Source organism: Aythya fuligula, chromosome 8, assembly GCF_009819795.1.
Source record: "Aythya fuligula isolate bAytFul2 chromosome 8, bAytFul2.pri, whole genome shotgun sequence".
In the NCBI taxonomy this organism is placed as follows: Eukaryota; Metazoa; Chordata; class Aves; order Anseriformes; family Anatidae; genus Aythya; species Aythya fuligula.
This window is the reverse complement of record NC_045566.1, coordinates 19,302,137-19,322,159: the sequence shown is the minus strand read 5'-3', so window position 1 is coordinate 19,322,159 and position 20,023 is coordinate 19,302,137. Positions and strand designations below refer to the sequence as shown.

The 20,023-nt window shown below is 44.7% G+C and overlaps 1 protein-coding gene across 6 annotated transcripts in view; it reads left to right on the top strand.

Annotated features, from left to right (window-relative positions):
• SMG7 (SMG7 nonsense mediated mRNA decay factor) overlaps nt 1–20,023 on the top strand; it is a 47,210-nt gene that overhangs the window by 2,937 nt on the left and 24,250 nt on the right. For all 6 annotated transcript variants that reach the window (XM_032192123.1, XM_032192124.1, XM_032192126.1 and 3 more), the window contains exons 2-8: nt 10,905–10,936; nt 12,166–12,283; nt 13,244–13,376; nt 15,511–15,682; nt 16,536–16,607; nt 17,579–17,729; nt 18,083–18,218. In XM_032192123.1, coding sequence (XP_032048014.1) covers nt 10,905–10,936; nt 12,166–12,283; nt 13,244–13,376; nt 15,511–15,682; nt 16,536–16,607; nt 17,579–17,729; nt 18,083–18,218 — 814 coding nt within the window. The remainder of the gene's footprint in view (nt 1–10,904; nt 10,937–12,165; nt 12,284–13,243; nt 13,377–15,510; nt 15,683–16,535; nt 16,608–17,578; nt 17,730–18,082; nt 18,219–20,023) is intronic.

Sequence of the window (20,023 nt, the reverse complement as noted above, 5' to 3'; positions counted from 1 at the left end):
TGGTGCTGACGAACCGGGAGGTAGTTTCCTTTAGTCTTAGGATGAGGCTATAACCAACTTCATTAAAGGTTTGACTGCTTTAATAATTTAAATCGTGGCTCTCTTTTCAAAGACTCATCAGTAGCTCCATTAACCTCTGCATCTGCCGTGTCTGTGCGGTTGCTCCGTTGCTGTCTGCCAGGCCGTGACACACCTCTCACCAGGTTTCTTCCTTGTTAGTGGAGGAGGGCAGGAGCAGAGGTGATTTAGTGCTGCAGCCTTCGCGTGTGAACGTGTCCTGGTACCGATCCCTGAGGAGGAGGATGTAAAACCGATGTGTGTCGGTGCCCGAAAGGCACAAACCAGTACTGCTTGAAGCCCAGAGCAGAGCCAGCTAACTACCTTGAGAGTATATGGAAGGAAAAAGGTTAGTAAATGTCAGCTCAGGGTTAAGAGTCCAGCAGTGCATGGCTGGAGCAAACTGCCTGGAGCTGATGGGGTCACTGGGGCTGGAGGTGACCTCAGCAGTCCCTGTCTTAACCCCCTCTCCAGGAGGGGCAGCCCCCCGGTGTCGCAGCAGGTTGTTCAGGGCTTGACAGCCCCTAAGGAAGGAGACAGCCCGTGCTGCTCCTCCTTTGTGTTGTCTGAACCTTGTGCTCGCCTTCCTGCCATGTGCCACTGCTGGCGGCCTGGCTTCATCTTTTTATCCCAGCCCATGGGCTTGTGGCTGCTGCCCCTTGCCCCAAGCTGGGTGAGTGCAACCTGGGGCTTTAGAGAGTTCGCTCTGGCTGGTCTGCAGTCCTTTGTGGCTTGTCTTCACATCCACTGGGTCTGGGAAAGCTTTCCCTCTGTTTTTTTAAAATGTTCTGCAATGATTAATGCTACTTTCATGCATTGTTTACTCTTGGATTTTAAACAGGAGAGGAGTAGTAGAGAGGTCAGAAAGCTGCGCTGGCCTTTTGGGAGGCACTTCTTAGCAAGGTGTTTTCTCTGGGGAGAAGTAAAGGGAAGAGCGTTCCTTCTTTGTTGTCTATACGAGCTGTTCCTGGCACTTGGTAACTAGACTTACTGCCGTTATTTAACACGAGCAGCTATTCTTCAAGGCAGAGGGCCGTGGTTTTAAAGGCAAATAAGATTGATGATGAGTACTGCTTACTGCAGATCTACAAGCTTTGTGTGGTGACCTATGGAGTAAAAAGAATTAAAATAAAAAAAAAGGACAAAAAGACATTAAGCAATTCCCCCAGAGCTACCTGCTGGAATAAATGCTTCCTGCTGCAAGCCCCCAGACACACGCTGTGTCCCTTGGGTCTGTCCTCTCAGTGTGTGCCAGGCAGCTGTAGCCAAGCAGCTCCCCCTTTTTTTTTTTCTCATGGACTTTTTGGGGCTTTTTACATCCTTCTGCCACCCAGGGGCAACTTGCACTAAGGTCACATCATCTCTCGTAGACCTTACGCTGTGTTTTGCCCAAGGAAGCAAGGCTCCTGTGAACATCCTGCTTGCCAGCTGTCGCTCCACTTCCTCCAGTGCTTCTGATGCAGTTGACCCATCTGCAGAGGGACAGGAGTCTCGGTGCTGACAGTTCCCATCGGCATGGTGGTAGCTGTGTGGTTGGAGCAGCCATCCAAGCGGCACTCCTGCTGGAGAGCGGTGGGCAGAGCTCACTGGGCTCAGTAGGCACATGCAGGGCTTCATGCTAGCCGAAGTGTGTGGGGTTTGAGCCTGCGCCGCTGCAAGGTCCTGTTGGGGCAGACGGGGAGGCTGGGCCCAAGTCCTGTGGGCATTCAGGGACTGATGGGCATGTTTTGGCTGGCAGGGAGGTGGCTCGGTGTGGATGCAGGCAGGGGGAGAAGGCTGCAGCGAGCAGGTGACTTGGCCCTTCTTCCTTAATGCCTTGCCAAGGGCTTGCCATCTGGAGAGCTGCTGCTGCTTGCAAGAGCACCCCACTCTTCCTCTCACCCTCTCCCCTCGGCCCTGATTTGATAGTGTACGTTTTGGGCCAGGTCTCCAGAGAACTGCTTTATTTCCTCTTTTTTAGCTTCCTCCATTTAACTGGAACACGTTCCCCAGTGCCATTCATTGAGGTACTGCTGATGGACGGGGGAGCTTTGTGCACGGCAGGAGCGAGGTGCTAACAGCAAGGGGCTGCTGCTCCTGGCGATGTAGTGCTTGCTGTCTTGAAGCACTCACTGACCTGTAGCAGTAAGAAATAATGCCCCATTTGCTGGGATCCGTGAACCCCTGCGTGCCCGTGCATCAGTGGTGTGGCTGTCGCAGTGGTACCCCAGCTTTCAGGCTGGGCTGCGACCCCTCCTTTTGCTGCCTTAGTGCATGGCCTGTGGCGGCTGCTGTTACTGCGCCGTGCTTGGGGTTATTGCAAAGCAGTGTTCCAGTGACCTACAAGTGCAGTTGGTGTAAGTAAAGCTGCAGCTGTGTTTATTTATTCGTTTCTGGTTAGAGGGATGACTCTTGCAGCGGGTATTGTTCTAACCGGTGTATTCCTGCACGGTGTGACCTGTGTTGAAGAGGAGGGGGCCCTGTTGTGGCAGCGTAACCCAGTGGTGTTTCACTGGAGCTAGGAGCGGGGTTCTTGAGCTGAACACAGCACTTTGAACAGGCTGTCCCTTTCCCTGAGTGCAGGCTTGCAGAGGCTTTGGGTTAAGTTTCTTTATTTTAGAGCATGGTGAGAAGATACACTTGCCTGTTAACATCCACTTGATGATGGTTTAGCTTGTTTTATTTCAGTACTGAATGTAACGCATACTGTGATATTCAAGCTACCCATAAAATCCACGTCTTCTGTCTAAAGAGTATTGTCCTTGCAGGAGCTTCATAACGAGTAACCCTAGGCTTCTCCGATGAGGTGTGTGGTGGCCTCTGAATAAGCTGATTTGGGTGCCGAATTGTATCGTTCCCTTCTACAGTAGGCAACCTAAAGCTTCGTGTCATTCCATCTGCCTGGAAGGTGGAGCTGCTGGGTTTGCAGCTCTGGCTGTTGCAGGCATCGTGATGCTTCCCGCTGGAGAAGAGGCTGGAGCTGCTGCTGGGCGCCCCTTGGGCTGGTAGGGAGGATGGCGGCTTTGGATGCCTTCAGTCCTCCCTGCCCCGCCTGGTGAAGGAGAGGAGGGATCATGGGGTGTGTGTTTTGGTCGGGGAAGGAGGAGAGGGGGCCTGGAGTTGCTGGGGGCTGAGGGCCCTTCATCGCTGCTCTCGGGCCTCCCAGCAGAGATCCGCTTGTGTGAGCAGACGCGTTGGAGCGAGGGGTGGTAGTAAGGAGTGGTGCTGTGGGGTGACCTGGGGCCGTGGCTCTGCCCTCAGGCCCTGGTTTCTCACTGGTCCCTACAGGAGGGAGCACTGCTGGCCCTTCTGTCTGCGCCTTGGCCGCTCGGGCTGCGGGCAGCATCTTGTGGGATGCAGTCTTACGGTTAGCCCGGGTTCGTCACCACTGCTCACAGTGCTGCCTTCAGGCCCTGTTTCCAGGCTTGTGTGGCCGCTGCTGCTCTTCCCACTTAAACTTAAGAGCTGGAGGAGCAGTTCAGGTTGTAGGCTTGGTGTCTTCCTAGACAACCAAATGCGGGGGAAATTGCTCAAGCAGTGTCTGGATATTGCATGTTTCTATTCCTCCAAGCTGTATTTGCAGCCACGCGTTCAGATCAACATCATGCTGTGAGGTATGATGGAACAAGAGCTTTTGGAGTAATGTGAGGTCTGCTTTCTTTTCTTTCTGTATTCCAGTAGGAATTTCTCAGGTTATTCACACTGGCTTCTGCACTCAAGGGGTTATTATAAGGAACCAGAAGGCTGAGGGGTCTCTTGGGATTGTTACCCTGCTGTGGGCCACAGACCAAATTTCACTGGTGGGACTCAAATCAGAGATACCCTTGAGGTACTTAGGAGTCCTGCTAGAGTTAATTTTGTCTTCCACCTGTAGGGGGAAAAAGTCACTTTCCTGAAAGTACTTAGAATGTCCCTAATAAGTCAGAGGTCTGTTTCCCATATTTTAATTTCATTGTGTTGTTGAAAGTATCTCCTAATGCTCAGCCTTAGTGAACACTTTTCTGCTTCATCTAATGCTGGTATGTGTAAGTTGACTTTGTATATTTTTTCCCCTTTCTTTGAAGGAGCTAATTAGCTTTCTTACAGCTAATGTCAGAAGGGGAGGGGAATGAATATGTGACAAATCAGTTGGGAAGACCATCTTTCAGCCCTTTGGTCTACGATAATCCTAGAAATTCTGCTATTGTGTTCTCTGCTGCACAGCCAGCCTCCTGGAGTTTGCTTTGCCGTGTCCTGCCTTGGTCGCTCCGATTTAACAAAAGCACGTGGGTGTTGCTTTGTGGCAGGCAGCTGTGCCATGTCATCCTGTTTTAAACCAGGGTTTCTCGGAGCCAGTAAGAAACCTTTGACAGACTCCAGCTTCGGTTCCTTCTGCAGTCAGTGGATGTTTGTACCAGGGCCTTTGAGCATTTGTACTCCTAGTTTGAGGTACATTTGAGCAATTGAGAGGGGTCTCTAGGGCAGTCTTTGTAGAACAGCCTCCTAATAACTAAAAATAGAAAAGTTAATCATCTGTCCCTGTGAAGAGGGGGAGAAAGAGGGATACTTGCTTGGCTCTTGCCTAGATGCTAGTTGTCTTGAAGCAGTATAAATGCTGGTAGAGGACAATGCAGTGACAAAAGTGCTGAGGAGAGAGGCTTGATCTAACCGGCTGTTCCTCGGGAGGCAGGGGGCAAGCAGGTCTGCTTTTATGAATGTCACTAAGAGTAGTCTTAAAGAATTTGTCACTTAAGAAGTGTATGAAAACAGAAGCAACTCTTTGAGCTTCAACATTCATCCGCAGTTGCTAGCAAAAAAGGGAATGTGATTTCATTTTGGATGGAAATGTGAGATTCAAGGAAGGCTATTTTTGGTATGGGTTACTGAATATAAAAAATGATTGAAAGATACAGGGTAAACCTGTTGTAAAAATCTAGGAGGGATGTTAGTTCGTGTTAATACCATCAATACGCATGAAGTTGAACCTATATGTAAAATCTTTAACTAGAAAAGAAGTGATGAAGTGCTTACTATGGATCCTTACTACTAATCCAAATTAATACAGAATACCTTAATTTAGGAGCATATCACACAGGGTATGTAAGGGGATGAACTTCTGGAGATTTTCCCACCTGGTGCTATGTCTCCGTACTACCTTGTTGTCGAGATGTTTTTAGTTTTGAAGCATGCTGCAGGAGTGACAGGGCTTGGGGCAAAGTCAGGTGTAGGGAATTATGGCTTGCGGGGTGAGCTGAAACACCCATCTTCCTGGGTTTGACCTCAAAGACTGCAGTGACCTCTACAGCTTTAGGCTATCCCAAAAGGTATGTCCAGTATCTTTCTCATGAAGATACCAAATGCGTGCTGATGCTGTCTGGGCAACTACAGGCTATTTTGGTAGCTTCCATTGTAGCCTGCTGGGTAGAAGCGAGCATTAAAGGTGCTTGGTGTCTACCTGTAACATTTTGTTATGTATGCAGAGTTTTGGGATACTGTCTCAAAATCAGGTAAAATTCTGCCTGCTTTGCATTGAAGATAGTTATAAAGATGTGCCTTGTGTGTAACTGTTTCTGTTAACTCCTGAAATAATTCTTTGAGGACTATGAAACTGGCAACTGCTATGCTGGAGTTGTGTTTTTCGGATGCAGCCCAGGAGTAGCTTGTGTTTGAAGAAGACCTCTGAGCCTTGAAGGACTTGGCTGCAGGAAGCCTTCTCTGCAGGGCTGATAGCACCGCTGAGCATATGGAGCTCAGATCTTGAGGCTGAAGCGGCATGATTCATGTAGTTTCCATGCTTTTCTGTCAAATGCCAAAATGCAGTGCCAAACCATTCTATTTTCCAATTTGTTCTGGGTGTGCTAGAATACTCCATGAAGCGTTTGTGTGGTGACAAGGTCCAAGCTATTGTGGCTGTGGAGTGAAATGCCAGAGCTGAGCTGGCTTCTGTGAGCGGAGCACGCGCGGGCGTTGAGCTAATGGCCTTTAATTACGCACTCACGCCGGATCTTTTCCCGGCACGATCAGTTCTTACTCAGTCTGCAGCAGAGATGCAGAAAACGCTGTCTCGGTGTAAGGCATGGCTCGGTTTAAGGCAGGCCGCAGTTCTGTGGGGCCGGCGGTGTGGCTGGGGTGGGCTGGGAAGCATGCGGTATGGTGTTTTGTGGGAATGATGGGGTGAGGGAATCGCATACCTTGTCTCTGGATGTCCTTTCCAGCCTTGCCATTTTTTCCCTTGGGCTGGGGGTTGTAGCCCAGTGCTGTGGAGCCTTTTTTGCAGCCGTTGCAGCGGGTGGAGGGAGCATGGTGAGCAGCTCTGCTCTGCATGAGCTGCTCAGAGACGATCCTTTTTGAGTCTGTATCTGAGGGGTTGAGATGTATGTTTGAAATACAATGATTTTTGTAAAAATGGGCAATCCCCCAAAGCAGGACTAGCCGTAGAAGTTACAGACTTGCTCAGAAGCTTGATCCTAGCTGGTTGGTGAGTTATGGAGGCTGGAGGGGTGCGTTACAGGTTACCGAGCAGCTTGCTTCAGAGTTGGTCCCAACCTGCTGTGAGCAGAACTTCTGGGGTTTGCTGGGCTCTGCAGCTGAGCCACACCGCCAAGCAGGCCAAGGGTTATTTATACATGTTGGTTTTCCTCGGGAACCACTTGGCTCCAGTTTGCGCTCAGAAACTTCAAGCTGCTCAGTTTCTAGAGAGGGGCAGCTCTCTCAGTAGTGTCATCTGTGCTGCTCCAGTCCTGAGCTCATGAAATGCTCCAGCCCCAAGCTGCTGGGGTCGGCTTCTCTTCCAGCTGAACGCAGACAAGAGAGCAGCTCCTACATGTCCCAGAGCACGTGAATTTTGCTGGTGGACTCTCAAGTTTTGCAGCCCATCCGGATGAAGAGCTGCATGGCTCAGCCAGGAGCTGAGTGTGGCAAGGTGACAAAGCCTCCTTCCCCTAGCTCCCTGCTGCTCACGCAGGTACTGCAAGACCTCAGGCCATCTGTGTGGATTTGTCCAGCTCTGTAGGAAATAGTGCTGGTTGTGTGGCCTGAGGTGAGAATTTAATGTCTGCATCCTTTTTTTATTTGAAATTGCTGCGTGTTAGTGCCAGAAGTATTACAAGTGCCATTTGTCCATTCAATCTTTTATCATCGTGCCTTTTTGTAGTTATGCTTGGTTTTAATCCCTGGGTAATAGGTTCCTAATTTTTCTGTAGTGCGAGCACTGCCATGGTTAGCTGAAGAGCTCTGCTGTCAGCTCCTGCAGGAAGGTGAACACAGGGAGGGCTTGTGCTTTTCTTCTTTCCTCTCAACCACGAGCAACAACCAGGTAGAGTTTATTTTTTTCCCATGTCTCTGGTAAAACAGTGTTCCAGGTAACCAGTAGGCTGAGGTGGAAAGTTAACAAGCAGTGTAGGTGAGATTTCAGAGCAAACTTTAGAAAACTCAGGTGAGTGTACCAGAGCTGGTCATAATGTGTTTGCTATTCCTTGTGGGAGCATTCTCTCTCCCTTGCTTTTGTCTCTCCTCTAATAGAGCCTGAACTAGGAGAAAGGGAGTAAATAAGATTTAAAAAAAAAAAATAAAATAATGCTATTCTGTGTCCCCTTTCTCCGCTCCCTTCTCTCAGCTGTTGATTCAGCCCCAAATTGACAACAGCATACTTTAAAACAAAACAAAAACCAAAACCCAACCAAAACCAAGACACCAATATTCAGGTACTAAACCATTGTAATTCTTTTTTGTTGAAATTAACTTTTCTTTGGAGGAAAATTGAAGAGTGGTTGCTCGGTGTTGTTTTGGAATTGCTTCTTTGTGAGCATTTCCACCTGTTGGAGTGGTTAAACATTTAATGATAACTTGTGTTAAGTGTATTTGGCTTTCTTGTTAATCTATTATTGAAAAGTGACCTTTTCTTCCCCAAATGAAGAATCCCCTATACTCCCTTTGTTGCTTCCTTATCAGTGTGTGTAGGGGGATCTGGGATTTGATAGGGGAACTGAAATAGTTGCTGATGCTTCAGAGCTGCCAGGGGAAAACCAAATGGAGTTCCCCTTCAGGCATGGTGGAAAACAGCATGCTGTGCTGTGTGTTTCTGCAAGGTTGGGAGTTTTCATGGGTTTTGTAGGACTTGGGCCATCACAGATTTCACCCAGCTCCTCCTTGCTGTGTAAGAGAAAGGAGTGTGGGGTAAATGAATCTTGGCTCTGGCTGTTGTGCCCCTTGGAAGCAGTGTGTGGCAGCGAGGCAGCCCAGGACAGCTGCTTTGAAAACCTGGGCTTCGTTTTGTGCTCAGTGGTGAAGCTGGTTAACAAAACTGTGCTTCCCTCAAACTGCTGTGGCCTCTAATAGTTACAGCATGGTGCGTACGGGACTGATTTTCTTAAGAGTGTGTTGAATTATAATAAAGCCAAGGAATTTGTATTGCAACAAAGTGAGCTGGTTTGGGGCAACAATAAAATGGATTCTTTACTTTAGAGATACGTGAAGGGTCTGAAGGCAGGTGGCAATGAGACAGTTGGAAAGCTTGGTCCATAAATGCCAACATTTGAGTTCGTAAGAGAGAAGTGATGGTCTGGGGTATGGATTTAAGGTGTCTAACCACCTGTTACACAAAGGCAGTGCCTAACAGGTGCTTAGGGATTGAACAGAAGGCTTTTGTCTTTGGGCTTCAAGCTAAAACACCAGGCAGAGTGTAACTGAACAGCTAGCACAGCGCATCAAGCTGTACGTTCTGACAAAGATGCCTGAAATACATTTGAACTATGTTTTGTGTTTTTTGGCTTTGGACTTACAAACTGGTCAGGAAGACGTGGCCTGAAGACAACTGCTGAGACAAGCCAAGCAAGGAGCTGCTTCAGAATAGTCTTGAGGTGATAAAAGGCAAGCTGCGCTGAGTTTGCTGACAGGCAACACGTTTTTGCAGCAGAGTGAGTCATTCTAATGCAAATTCAACATGAGCTGGTTCAGGAAAAGATAGGGATAAAAAGAGCTTATTGCCAGATGCCTGATGAGACTTGCAAATGAAGAGCCATTCGTGATCCTCTCGCAGGTATCAGTGGCCACGGTGTGCGCCCACTGGGAGTCCACAGGCACCAGCAAAGGCACTTCAGTGAAGGCAGTGCATCTTTTCTCTCAAATACTGGTATTTGGGCAGCAAGGCAGAGCAGGTTTGGTGCCCAGTGTGTCCTCTCTTGCCCTATCTCAGCCACCGTGGGTGCAGGTGTTTTATTTGGAGGTTATCTTTAGGTGGAAACAAGAAGCAGCATGCAAGTGTGAGACCAGCCTGACTAATCCCTTTGGCCTCGAGGAAGTATTGAAATAACTCCTATGCATTTTATTAAAAAATATAGTGATAATCCCTTTAGCGTGTCACAAGCTTATGAAATACAAAAGGCAGTTTGCTTTGCAGCTGCTGTTGAGATTAGCATTAAAGGTATTTGAAGACTGACTTCCAAAACAGATTGAAAAAAATTTTGGTGTAAGTTCCAGCAAAGATCTCTTTCAGCAGAAGCTCTGGGGAACTACTCAGTAGTAACAGGAATATTGAAGGCTAAGGCATCAGCATCTTCCTTCACAGTCGGCCAGGGCCAGCCACGCTGGTGGGGTGGTGTGTTTGCAGAGCATCTCTCAGCAGTGGCACTGACTTGGTGCAAAGTAATTCTCCAGGAAACAGCTGGGCCAAACTTTTTTGGGGGGGAGGGAGGAGAAGCCTTTATAATGGTGGTGTTTGCATTTCTCCTTTACCAGGCTGGTAGTTGCAGGTGGTCCCATGTGGGCAGAGCAGCGGCTGGGCAGAGCCCGTTCCTGGGAGGGGAGCGTGGGGGTGGTGGTGGCGGTGCTGGGTGTCCTGCTCTGCGGGAGCTGCGGCTGCCTCAGCTCAAAGGAAAGAAGCCTGCAGAACCGGCGGGTGTTCCTGGGTGAGCCAAGCTGTGTTATTGCCTTGGCTGGCTGCTCAGAACAGCAAAAAAGATAGCTGTGCACCTGGCAGGGCCAGCTCTGTCTTGCTGCTGTTCCTAACCTGTGAACTGAAGCATCACCGGGCTGCCTCAGCTGGTGAGGCAAGTCCAGCTTTCCTTTTGGCACCAGTGAAGATATTCTTGATGAAAGCCCTCAGAGCATCCCATTGCTTTCTGGGTGGTGCTCTGGTGCCTCGTGGCCAGTTGCTGGAGGTGATCCTGCATTTAATGCAGTCAGGTTTGGTGAAGGGGCCACACAGTGTGTGTCTTCCCGGTGAAGCACTGAGACTCATGTGATAACTTCTTAATCCTAATGTGGATCTCAAAACCTTTCCTCGTTTGTGGTGAGGAGGTGGGACCCAGAACAACCTGAGAAACTGCTATTTTTATAGTCACCACCACTTGACATTGAGAGAGTGCATGCTTGTTTGTGCAGCCTCCCCGGCAGGGGCAAGGAGGGGCTTTCTCCTGGCTCCAGTACTTCCCGAGCCTCCATGCCAAACCCATCACAACTCTCCTCTCCAAATGCGTTTCACATGTGGCAGGGTGAATTTCAGATCCCTGCTTACAGGTAAGCAGGTATTGCTTATGTGGCAGGACACTGCTGCCAGGCAAAGTTTAAAATGCAGTGACAGGTTCTGTGTGTGTGTGTGTATATATATATATATATAATATTTTTTTTTTTTTTCTGAAAGACTTAATCGAAGCAGGAGAAAGTGAACTGTTGACTTTTTTTATGGTATGAAAGTAGAAGAAATGCTGTTTAGCAACAGTAATTTAAATCCATAATTCAGGGGATAAACTATATGGCATTTTAGGCTGTAGGCAGCCCTTAGAGGAGCTGGCCCCACTTTCTCTACTCACTGGTGCATGAATGTGCTTTAGCATAACTTGATTATTTTGATCAGTCTATTTCTAATTTACTGTTTTATTGCTTTCTTACAGGCAGGCAGAAGTCCTGAAGGCTGACATGACAGGTAATTGTCTTTGTTAGATGGTTGATCTAGCTAATAATACTTGATTTTTGCTTGCTTTCTTTTTATATGTTCCTTATGCTTACCATTCCTAAGAATCCTCTGGAAAGTAAAGGTTTATATGCAAATAAATACAGTCTTAACAATTGTGCCAATCTCTTTGTCTAAAATACCTGTATTGTTAAAGTTGACTTTTGAGTGCGCTAAAAAGTGTTTAGAGACAGATCGTGACCCTGTTACTCTCTGTTTGGGGATGAGAGACTCCTGTCTAGACTGCCACAGGATTTGCTGTACTTTGGATTAGCAGCAGGGAAAGGATCTTGCTGGTTTTGAGGGAATTTACACTAACACGTGCCTTACAAAGTGCAGCCCGTGACTGCTACAAAATGCTATGAGCTGACTTTTAAACCATCTGTAGTTACGGCAATTGGGGATGGTTTACATTAAGGTACCAACCACGCCGTGCAAGCAGCTTGCACGATGAACCCCTGCTCCGAGTGTAGCACCTCGGCGTAGCGCATCTCGTGGCTCGGTGTGGGCCCTGTGGGAGCACGGCCTGCCTGCACCCAGCAGGCGCTGTCAGCAGAATGGTTTCCCTGGGATGATTAGCTTGTCCCTTGTGCTCCAGCAGCCCCAGCACAGGTGATTTTATAAAGCATGGGAAACTGGACTGTGTAACTCTGATAGCTTGGGACAGTGTTTGCACTCACCCTGAAGTGATGAACTGCAGAAGGGGAGTTAGAAAATGGCAAGCATGCAGCTCTACTTCTCCACTGTGCTCTCCTCAACAGCAGCAGCACTGGCTCATGGACTCTCCTGTTTAGTTTTACGTGATTATTTTTTTCCGCTATTTTTCCAGGTTCCTCTTTTTTTTTTTTTTTTTAAATTTATCCACTGTCAAAAAGTTCTTCTGCATGTTGAGCTGGGGAGAATCACCCCCTTCTGTCTCTTTTTTTTTTTTTTTTTGAGCTTTCCCACTGCTGACTTTGCTCTTACCTAGTTCTTGTGTTGCAGGAGACCAATGAGTCAATCCCCAATCCCTCTGTAGTTTTTCTATTTCAAAATTGTGATGAATCTGAGGAAAAGTGGGTGTTTGGCATTGCCTGTCTTACACTGCGCTGCATTCTTTAATTTGGTAGGTCAGTGAAAAATCAGCTGTAATGACTGTAAATTCAAGTGTTACAAAAACCTTTTGTCTGTTTTTTTTTTTTTTTTTTTTTTTTTTTGCTTAGATTCAAAGCTGGGTCCAGCAGAAGTCTGGACATCCAGACAGGCTTTACAGGACTTATACCAGAAAATGCTAGTGACCGATTTGGAGTATGCTTTAGATAAAAAAGTGGAGCAGGACCTGTAAGTACTGCAATAAACCTCTCTGTGTGTATGTGTGTAACCTGGGCTGATGAGCAGGAAATCCCAAGGCTCACAAAGTGATTTGTATCCTATGAAATAGTTGCCTTATCTCCTTTAACGTGAGAGCTGTGCTGAGGGTGAAACATAAAAATACAGTAGATTAAGAGAGTTCAATAGATGAGTATTTTACCTTTGGCAATTAGAGTGGGGTTTGGTGAGCAAGATGGAAGGGAATGAGGAAAGAAACATCAGTCTTCTGTGCTGTCAAGGAAGGGCTGAAGCTGTAAGTTTCCAGAAAGGAGGAAAACTGCCTGCTGCAGTCGCCAGGAGCTTTGAACAAGATCTAGCAGAGGCTGAATAGCAGTTAGAGCCCCTCGCTGTAAGCTCTCTGAGGTGTATTTGGGCGAAAGGGGAAGGAAGAGGGAGGAGCATCAAGAGAGGACTTTACCAGACACTCATGAGAAGCACTTTATGGATCCAGGGAAGATTGTGCTGGGTTTTCTCCATGCTCCAAGTCCAGTCCTTGTTATCGAAGAGGCAGACATAGGCTGTAACAGGTAGCTGAGAAAGGCCCGTGGTTCTTCCAGGGCTCTGAGGCTGGCAGGATGAGTAGACTGTCAAAAATTGTCTTGTCCATGCCTGTATCTGCTGCGTGATTTCTACCTCAGATTTCTACACCTCACATTTTGTTTTAAGAGGAGAGAGCTGTGCTGCCTAAAACAAAGCAATTACAAGCAAATATTTATGGTGTTGCAGTGTTAGCTATACAGTATCAGGATTGGTTTCTGTAGTAATGAGAGGTGGGAAATGGTAATTCTTCCATATTTAACATTATTTATTATCTGAATGATGTCTGAATTTGAATATACTCCATTTTCGTGTTTGATGCTATGTGATTAAACAGTTTTCCAGTTTCTTACACTTGCGAAACAACAAGGAAAATGATTCTTTTGTTTGCAGTTGGAATCATGCCTTTAAAAATCAGATCACGACGCTACAGGGTCAGGCGAAAAATAGAGCAAATCCAAATCGGAGCGAAGTTCAGGCAAACCTTTCTCTGTTCTTAGAGGCAGCTAGTGGCTTCTACACACAGGTGAGTTGCAAAAAATCTGTTGGTTGTGGTACATTCATGTAGTCTGTAGGCAAGCATACTTCAGCCTATGCTAAAGTGCATGTGGGTCCTTCACAAAGCTTTGACTGTCCTCTGTTGGTCTCCTGTGCTGCTCCAGCAACTGCTAGTTCCAAAATGTGGATGCACTGTGAGGATTTGTGTGATGGTGTAATGTTTTGTGCTTTGTTCTGTGTCCCTTCCTTGTTACGCACCAATCATAAGCATTGAGTTCATGGTTCCCAAGAGCTATCTACAATAAATACAGCTTTTCTTTTTTATTTTGAATTATATTGCAACCTAACTTAATGCCTTCCACAGCTGTGGATTTAAGTAGGGTGGTTATCCCCAAGAATATTGCTTTGCATTTAACAACATGTAATGTCTTGCTGTTCTTCTGATCAGGGCTTCTAAGCTTACAAGCACATCTTCAGTCTCAATTTTGTTTTTATCAAAAATAATCTGGAAGTGCAAACTTCAGATATAGGAGCTCTTCTTCCCATTATGCAAAGATGTATTGATGAGTGCTCTTCAGCTAAGTATCTTCTGTGAGTTTTCAGTTCACTTCAAAATCACGTTCATGTACTTACTCTTTACTGCTGTTTCTTTGTCTGTAGTCTTTCCAATGCTCGATTTCAGTTTGCACTGGATTTAGGTTACATGTGCAATAAGTCATTCTTCATCAGTTCTGAGTTTCATTCTGAACGTGTACAAGTCAACACTTTTTTTTTTTTTTTAGAATCTGTGATTTTATTTCTTTTTTTCCCTTGGGCATTGCTTTTTGGAATGCTTCTGATTTAAAGCAGCCAGTTTGACAGGCTGTGGTGTGACTGCCAAGGGTTTTCTGCCATCTACGCCATTTGTCTTGCACAAGTCTTTCTTCCCTGCATTGTTTCAGGAAACTTTGCTCTTGTGCGTGACACCACAGTCTAGGTTGTCTTTCTCCATTTGTGATGTTAATCGTTCCATTTTTAGTCTAAAGACTTTCCTCAGCCATTATACCCGCTCTCCAACAGCGAGGCCTTTGTAAATGACAGTTTTGAAGGAGAACACAAATTCTTGTGATTCAGCGTGTTGGAAGATGTCAAGTTTCTCTTTTATCCCACTTTTATCTGTGACGTCCCTCTTGCTTGGAGATTTTTATCTACTGTATAAAAGACGGAGTAGAAGGGGAAGGAGATCTAACACAAATCTTTTTCTGCAGCAAACAAGAACCCTGTGTTGAGTCTTTAGCTGTTGGTAGTGCACATCTCAGCCCTGGGTTTTCTGAGAGCCTTTATCTAGAAGTGGGACTCTGCCACAGGTCTATTTCATGTAGAGATTGAGTGTGTTCCCAGCGGCAAAAGTCTGTCAATTTTTACTTGAAGTTTTAACCCTGTAACACAGTAGAACAAACTTTTCATTTCTAGACTGGAGTCCATTAGGAAGAACTTCAAAAGTGCTAATTAGAATGGCAAAGTTCAGCTTTTCCTTGAATCAGCTTTTGAGATATTTGATTAAGTAGCTGCTGCCTAGTTCTCTGAGCCTCAGCATTAGCTTCACACAAATGATTACTGATTTGGCAGCCCATCCAGTGGGACAACTCAGTCACTTTTGCCTTGTATTGCCTATAAACTTGGTTTTGTTCACACTTCTCCCTGAAGCTGAAGTCAGGGTAGTGCTATTTCTGATGTTGAAACAAACTACAGAAGAAGAACGGCATTTCTTTCTGTTATTTCCAGAGAATGGTGTGTCTTCATGTAGGTATAAAGATTGTTTTCCCCTGAAGTGACCTATTTTAAAAATATATTCAAGATTTTGAGACCTCTGATAATCAATCTCCCCTGATGCTTGGTAATTTGAATAGTGTGGGGATTGAGATGCCTACTGATCTGAGATGCACAGCTTCAGTAAAAAAATATCTTCAGGGTTCTGGGAAGAATAAAGCAATATGAAACTTCATGTCTTCCATATAGATAATGTAATTCTTAAGTCTCTCTTTCAGTAACATAGGCTTGTTCACTTCAAATATGTTTAACTAATCCATGTCTCTGAGTGATCTGTGCTGGTTTTGTCTGCTGTTTCAATGCTTTTCTGATTACTGTCTCTAACTGCTACTAAACTAGACCCGCTTTTCTAGTTATTACAGGAATTGTGCACAGTTTTTAATGTAGACTTGCCATGTCGCGTGAAGTCTTCCCAGCTGGGAATCATTAGCAATAAACAGACGCACACCAGCGCCATAGTGAAGCCGCAGTCCAGCTCCTGCTCTTACATCTGCCAGCACTGCCTTGTCCACCTTGGAGATATTGGTGAGTTTCTTAAGCAAAAGGAGTTGGAGCATTGAATTCTACCTCAGTGTTCAGCCTTCACAAGGAAGAGTATGTACGTTCCCTGTGCAACTGCTAGACCAACTGTGCTCCAAATTAGCAGCTGATGGTGTATTTGGTTGCTGCAGGGGGAAAGTCTGGAAAGCAATGCTGTTAGACTTTTCTGATGTGTTACACAGTAATGCATGGAGACAGTTAAGCGTAGCTTTCTAGTGATTTGCTGGAATCTTGTGTTTCAGCATACTAATCACATAGTCATGTTATAGCTGGTAGGCACAGTGAAATGTTGAAACCAGTAACTATTACAAAAACTTGTTGCAGCAGGCTAGCATACTTCTCCATTTCAGAACGATACTTTTAAATCTCTTGTATATAAAGAAGATAGTTAGATCCAGCCTTTTACAAGTGAGACTTTGATTTTTACATTAATTTCAACAGGCTTATTCCTTTAGAGTAAAGCTATGTGTTGTTGTAGGAAGTGCTATTTTTGCAGTAACCTCCAATTATTTATGTAGTAACCTAAAAGTAGATCTAGTTGTTGATTGTGTGGAGAAGTAGGAAAAAATATTTGAAGCTCTCTGGATGTGTTGCTGCTGGCACAGCAACTTTCTGAATAAAAAATAATGAGCCATGACAAGAGGAAAGACCTGAGGAAAAATGATCGCCTTAAAATTCTACCTGTTGAATCTTTGTGCTGCTCAGTCTAATTGTATGTTCTTGTGCTCATTTCCGAAATGATAGCAAAATGCTCTTCGGGTAAAACTGGTTTGTATTAAAGTAATTGCAAGAAAGTTGCTTTTTTGGTCTCAATTTCAATTGTTGTTGCTGTTTTTAGCTCGATATAGGAATCAGACCAGCCAGGCAGAGTCTTACTACAGACATGCAGCTCAGCTTGTCCCTTCTAATGGTAAGTCTGGGATACCATTTAGGTTTATAATTCAAAAGGAAGATTTGGAGTATCTGCTTCTCTTATGTGGTGATTTGGAACTTGACAGGTTGTATAAGACCTTCCCCTAATACCCAAAGCAATTGAGTAACAAAGCCCGATCCACCAGGAAGTCATTTAAATAATAGCTGTTTGTCTGATCTTTGTGAATTTTCTCCTTTATGAGTATTTAATAACAAAGAAGGTAATGTGCAGCTTCACTCCAAGACTTCTACTGCTACGTTACACTGTTTAACACGTATATTCTATAAGGGACAGTTAATGAATACTTGTCTACCAGTGGCATACTTTTCTTTCATTGCTTGTTCACACTCCCATTTGTAAAGTTGGGGAGCTAAAATTGTACTTCTCAAGTTACTCATGCAAGTTAAGAGCTTCATTAGTTTTGGAATGAAGCTTTTTAGTTATTGGGTTATGGTGGCCTGAAACTTAGGGATGGCGTGAAGGATGAATTATTTTTGAGCCAGGCTGGTGAAACCAGTACTTAATTTTTTTAGCAGTGTTTTAACCAAACAGTTCTCCATATTCTAACTAGCAAAAATTTTACACCATAGGTGGAAAAAAACAACTCTTGATTTGCCTCAAGAGGTAAAACTGGATTAGATCTTTTCCAGATAGGGGATGATAAATATGGTTATGGGAAAAGTCTAGTTTGAAAGTATCTTGTTTAGACAAAAGTCTTGCAGCATGATTGTTGCCTTGTTTTAATGATATGCTTAAAAATCTGTATCACGAGTTTCAAAGCTTTTTCTTTTGATTGGTACTGATAATGAGGCTGGAGTAAAAGGGTTAGTAGATAAATCTGAATGTTGTCTACTAAAGATCTTATGGCTTTGTGTTCCCTTTTTAAAGTGAGCAGACTTCAGCTTAAACCTAGCACATTCCACTCAATAACAGCTTGTTGGAGGACAAATTTCCTTTCTCTCCTTTAGGTCAGCCTTATAATCAGTTGGCTATTCTAGCCTCTTCCAAAGGAGACCACTTGACCACGATTTTCTACTACTGCAGAAGTATTGCTGTGAAGTTTCCTTTCCCAGCTGCCTCCACTAACCTACAAAAAGCACTTTCTAAAGCACTGGAAAGGTAAGACTAGGCATGAGGTAATTCTACTCAGATAGGATGGAGGAGATTGCCTCTAAATGTAACTCCCTTGCCAGAAATTGTTTTTATTGTTGTTTTATTTGGAAGTGGAGACTGAGCACAAGTTCCTTAACCCTTTTCCTCATCAGAGTATCCTTATGCATGTTTAGAACAATTTGTCTGGGATGCACTTGAGTGTGAATAGTGAGTGCAGGAAAAAGGCGTTGTGCCAATATGAAAAAGCAGTCTTGCACGGGCATTCCTCCTTTCTTAAACTTCACAGAGAAAGTTTATAATGTTATGTGCAGTTGTCTAATTCCAAAGACTAAAGCCAGGTCCTTATTTTCTGAATGTAGTCGTGATGAGGTGAAGACCCGATGGAGTGTGTCTGACTTCATCAAGGCATTTATTAAATTCCATGGCCATGTGTACCTGAGTAAGAGTTTGGAGAAGCTGAGCCCTCTTCGAGAGAAGCTGGAAGAACAGTTCAAGGTTAGTTCTAACAATGTTTTAATTGGTATATTGAAGAGAATGTTTTTAGCAGCAGAGTTCTGAAATTACAGTCCAGTGATAACTTTTTCACATGCTAAAATATGGAAAATTCAAGTAGTCAGTTAGGGAAGGTTTGTATCACAGCTAATAACAGATGGTTCTGTTGACTTCTTCAAATAGTAGTTTTTTTTCCCTTTTGAGACGTGGCGTGTTGTTGGTGGAGATACAGGAGAAATCAATGACCACAACTGCTCTTTACTTTTTAACCTGGATGATTCTTTGATGCCTGTGAAAAGCCCTCAGTTCATCTGGAAAGTCTTGGCTTAGTTGCCTGAAGACTTCTGAGTGCTTGATTTCTGGATGGTGTTCCATCACTCCCACTGGTTATTAAGATGGCTTTTAATCTTCCTCACACAACTTGCCTCTCCTACCAGTGGTTTGCCTCTAAAAGCAGTGTACTAGTACAACCTTAATTTGTGTGTAGACTAGAACTATTCAGAACATGTTTCCTCTGGAAAATCCAGGAGTATCCATTAATTATGCAGCCAGCTCATTAAGTTGGACAGTATAGCAAAGACTGCAACAAAGCGAACTTAAGGTATTTATCCAAGGTAGTACAATTTCAAAGTGGACATAATATTAACTGTTAGTCGCCTCCTGGAAGCAGTTTCTTCAATGTCATTCATTGTGGAGAATGAGCAGATATTATGGATAGGTTTGACAGAGCAAATAGAGTATGCTTTTAGAAGTTAAGAAAGAGGGAGCAGATTTTAGCAATGTAAGGAAATACAGATAGTCTTTACAGTGTCAATTTACATTGAATTTTTGCATTTAATTGGGCTGCTAGAGCTAGGTCCAAACAGTCACTGAAATAAAAACAGAGAAATGGAACTTGTGAATTGTATGAGCTTTGAATGTGAACTGCTTGAATGCTGGGAATTTTCTAAATTAAATAATTGTATCTCTTTGTGTGTTGTGTTGGCTGTTGAGCAAGTATTGCTTTTTCCATAATGCCTATAATCAATAATTATGAGCATTGCTCAGGCATGTGGAATAGCCTTTTCTTTAACTGATCCACAGTGTTAAAATAGAACCCTGCTCTAATTGAGACCTGCTTTGTTGCTTAGATTACTTTTATTTACATTGTGCAACAGAGAGCTTAATTTACTAGAGAGCAACTCTTCTGACTTAGATGTGTTGAATGTGGATGTGAAATTGCCTGTGTGGTGGATAACCACTTCAGCTGCGTGGCTGATGGCAACTTTGAATGAGGAGACAGGTCCTAGGTAGGAGAGTTCAGCCAGGCCCCCAGCTCTGCTCCTGGTGGCACTGGCAGTTGTTGACTGCTGTGTGCTTCAGGCCTGTAACTGAAAGTGGAGGTTGAAAAGGAAGCTCAGACCTCTTTCTGATGCTTACGCTGGTTGGTCAATTTGCCTGCCTGCCTGTGTATCTGAACAGAATGCCTAGGTTGTGGTTTAGGATATCTCTTTTTCCTGCTTTGAGAAAGATGTCTTACAATGTAGCTGCTAAAGTGCATCAGTAAATAGCTTGTGCTATTTCAGTTAACCACAGCACTCCATGACCCATAAAGTTAGATGTGGAATTAGTCTTTAATATATAACCACAGTGTAGTTAAATTTTCCTGGGGTGTTTTTTCTTCTGAAATGTCACCCTATCTCTGCTTTTTCATGGAAAGGCTGAAAACCGCAGTGGACGTGCATGCCCTTGCAATTCTTGCAGTTGCATTGCAATGCTGTAATTGCACGTTAAAGGCACGCGTTCTCTGAGAGAGAGCCATTCCCAAG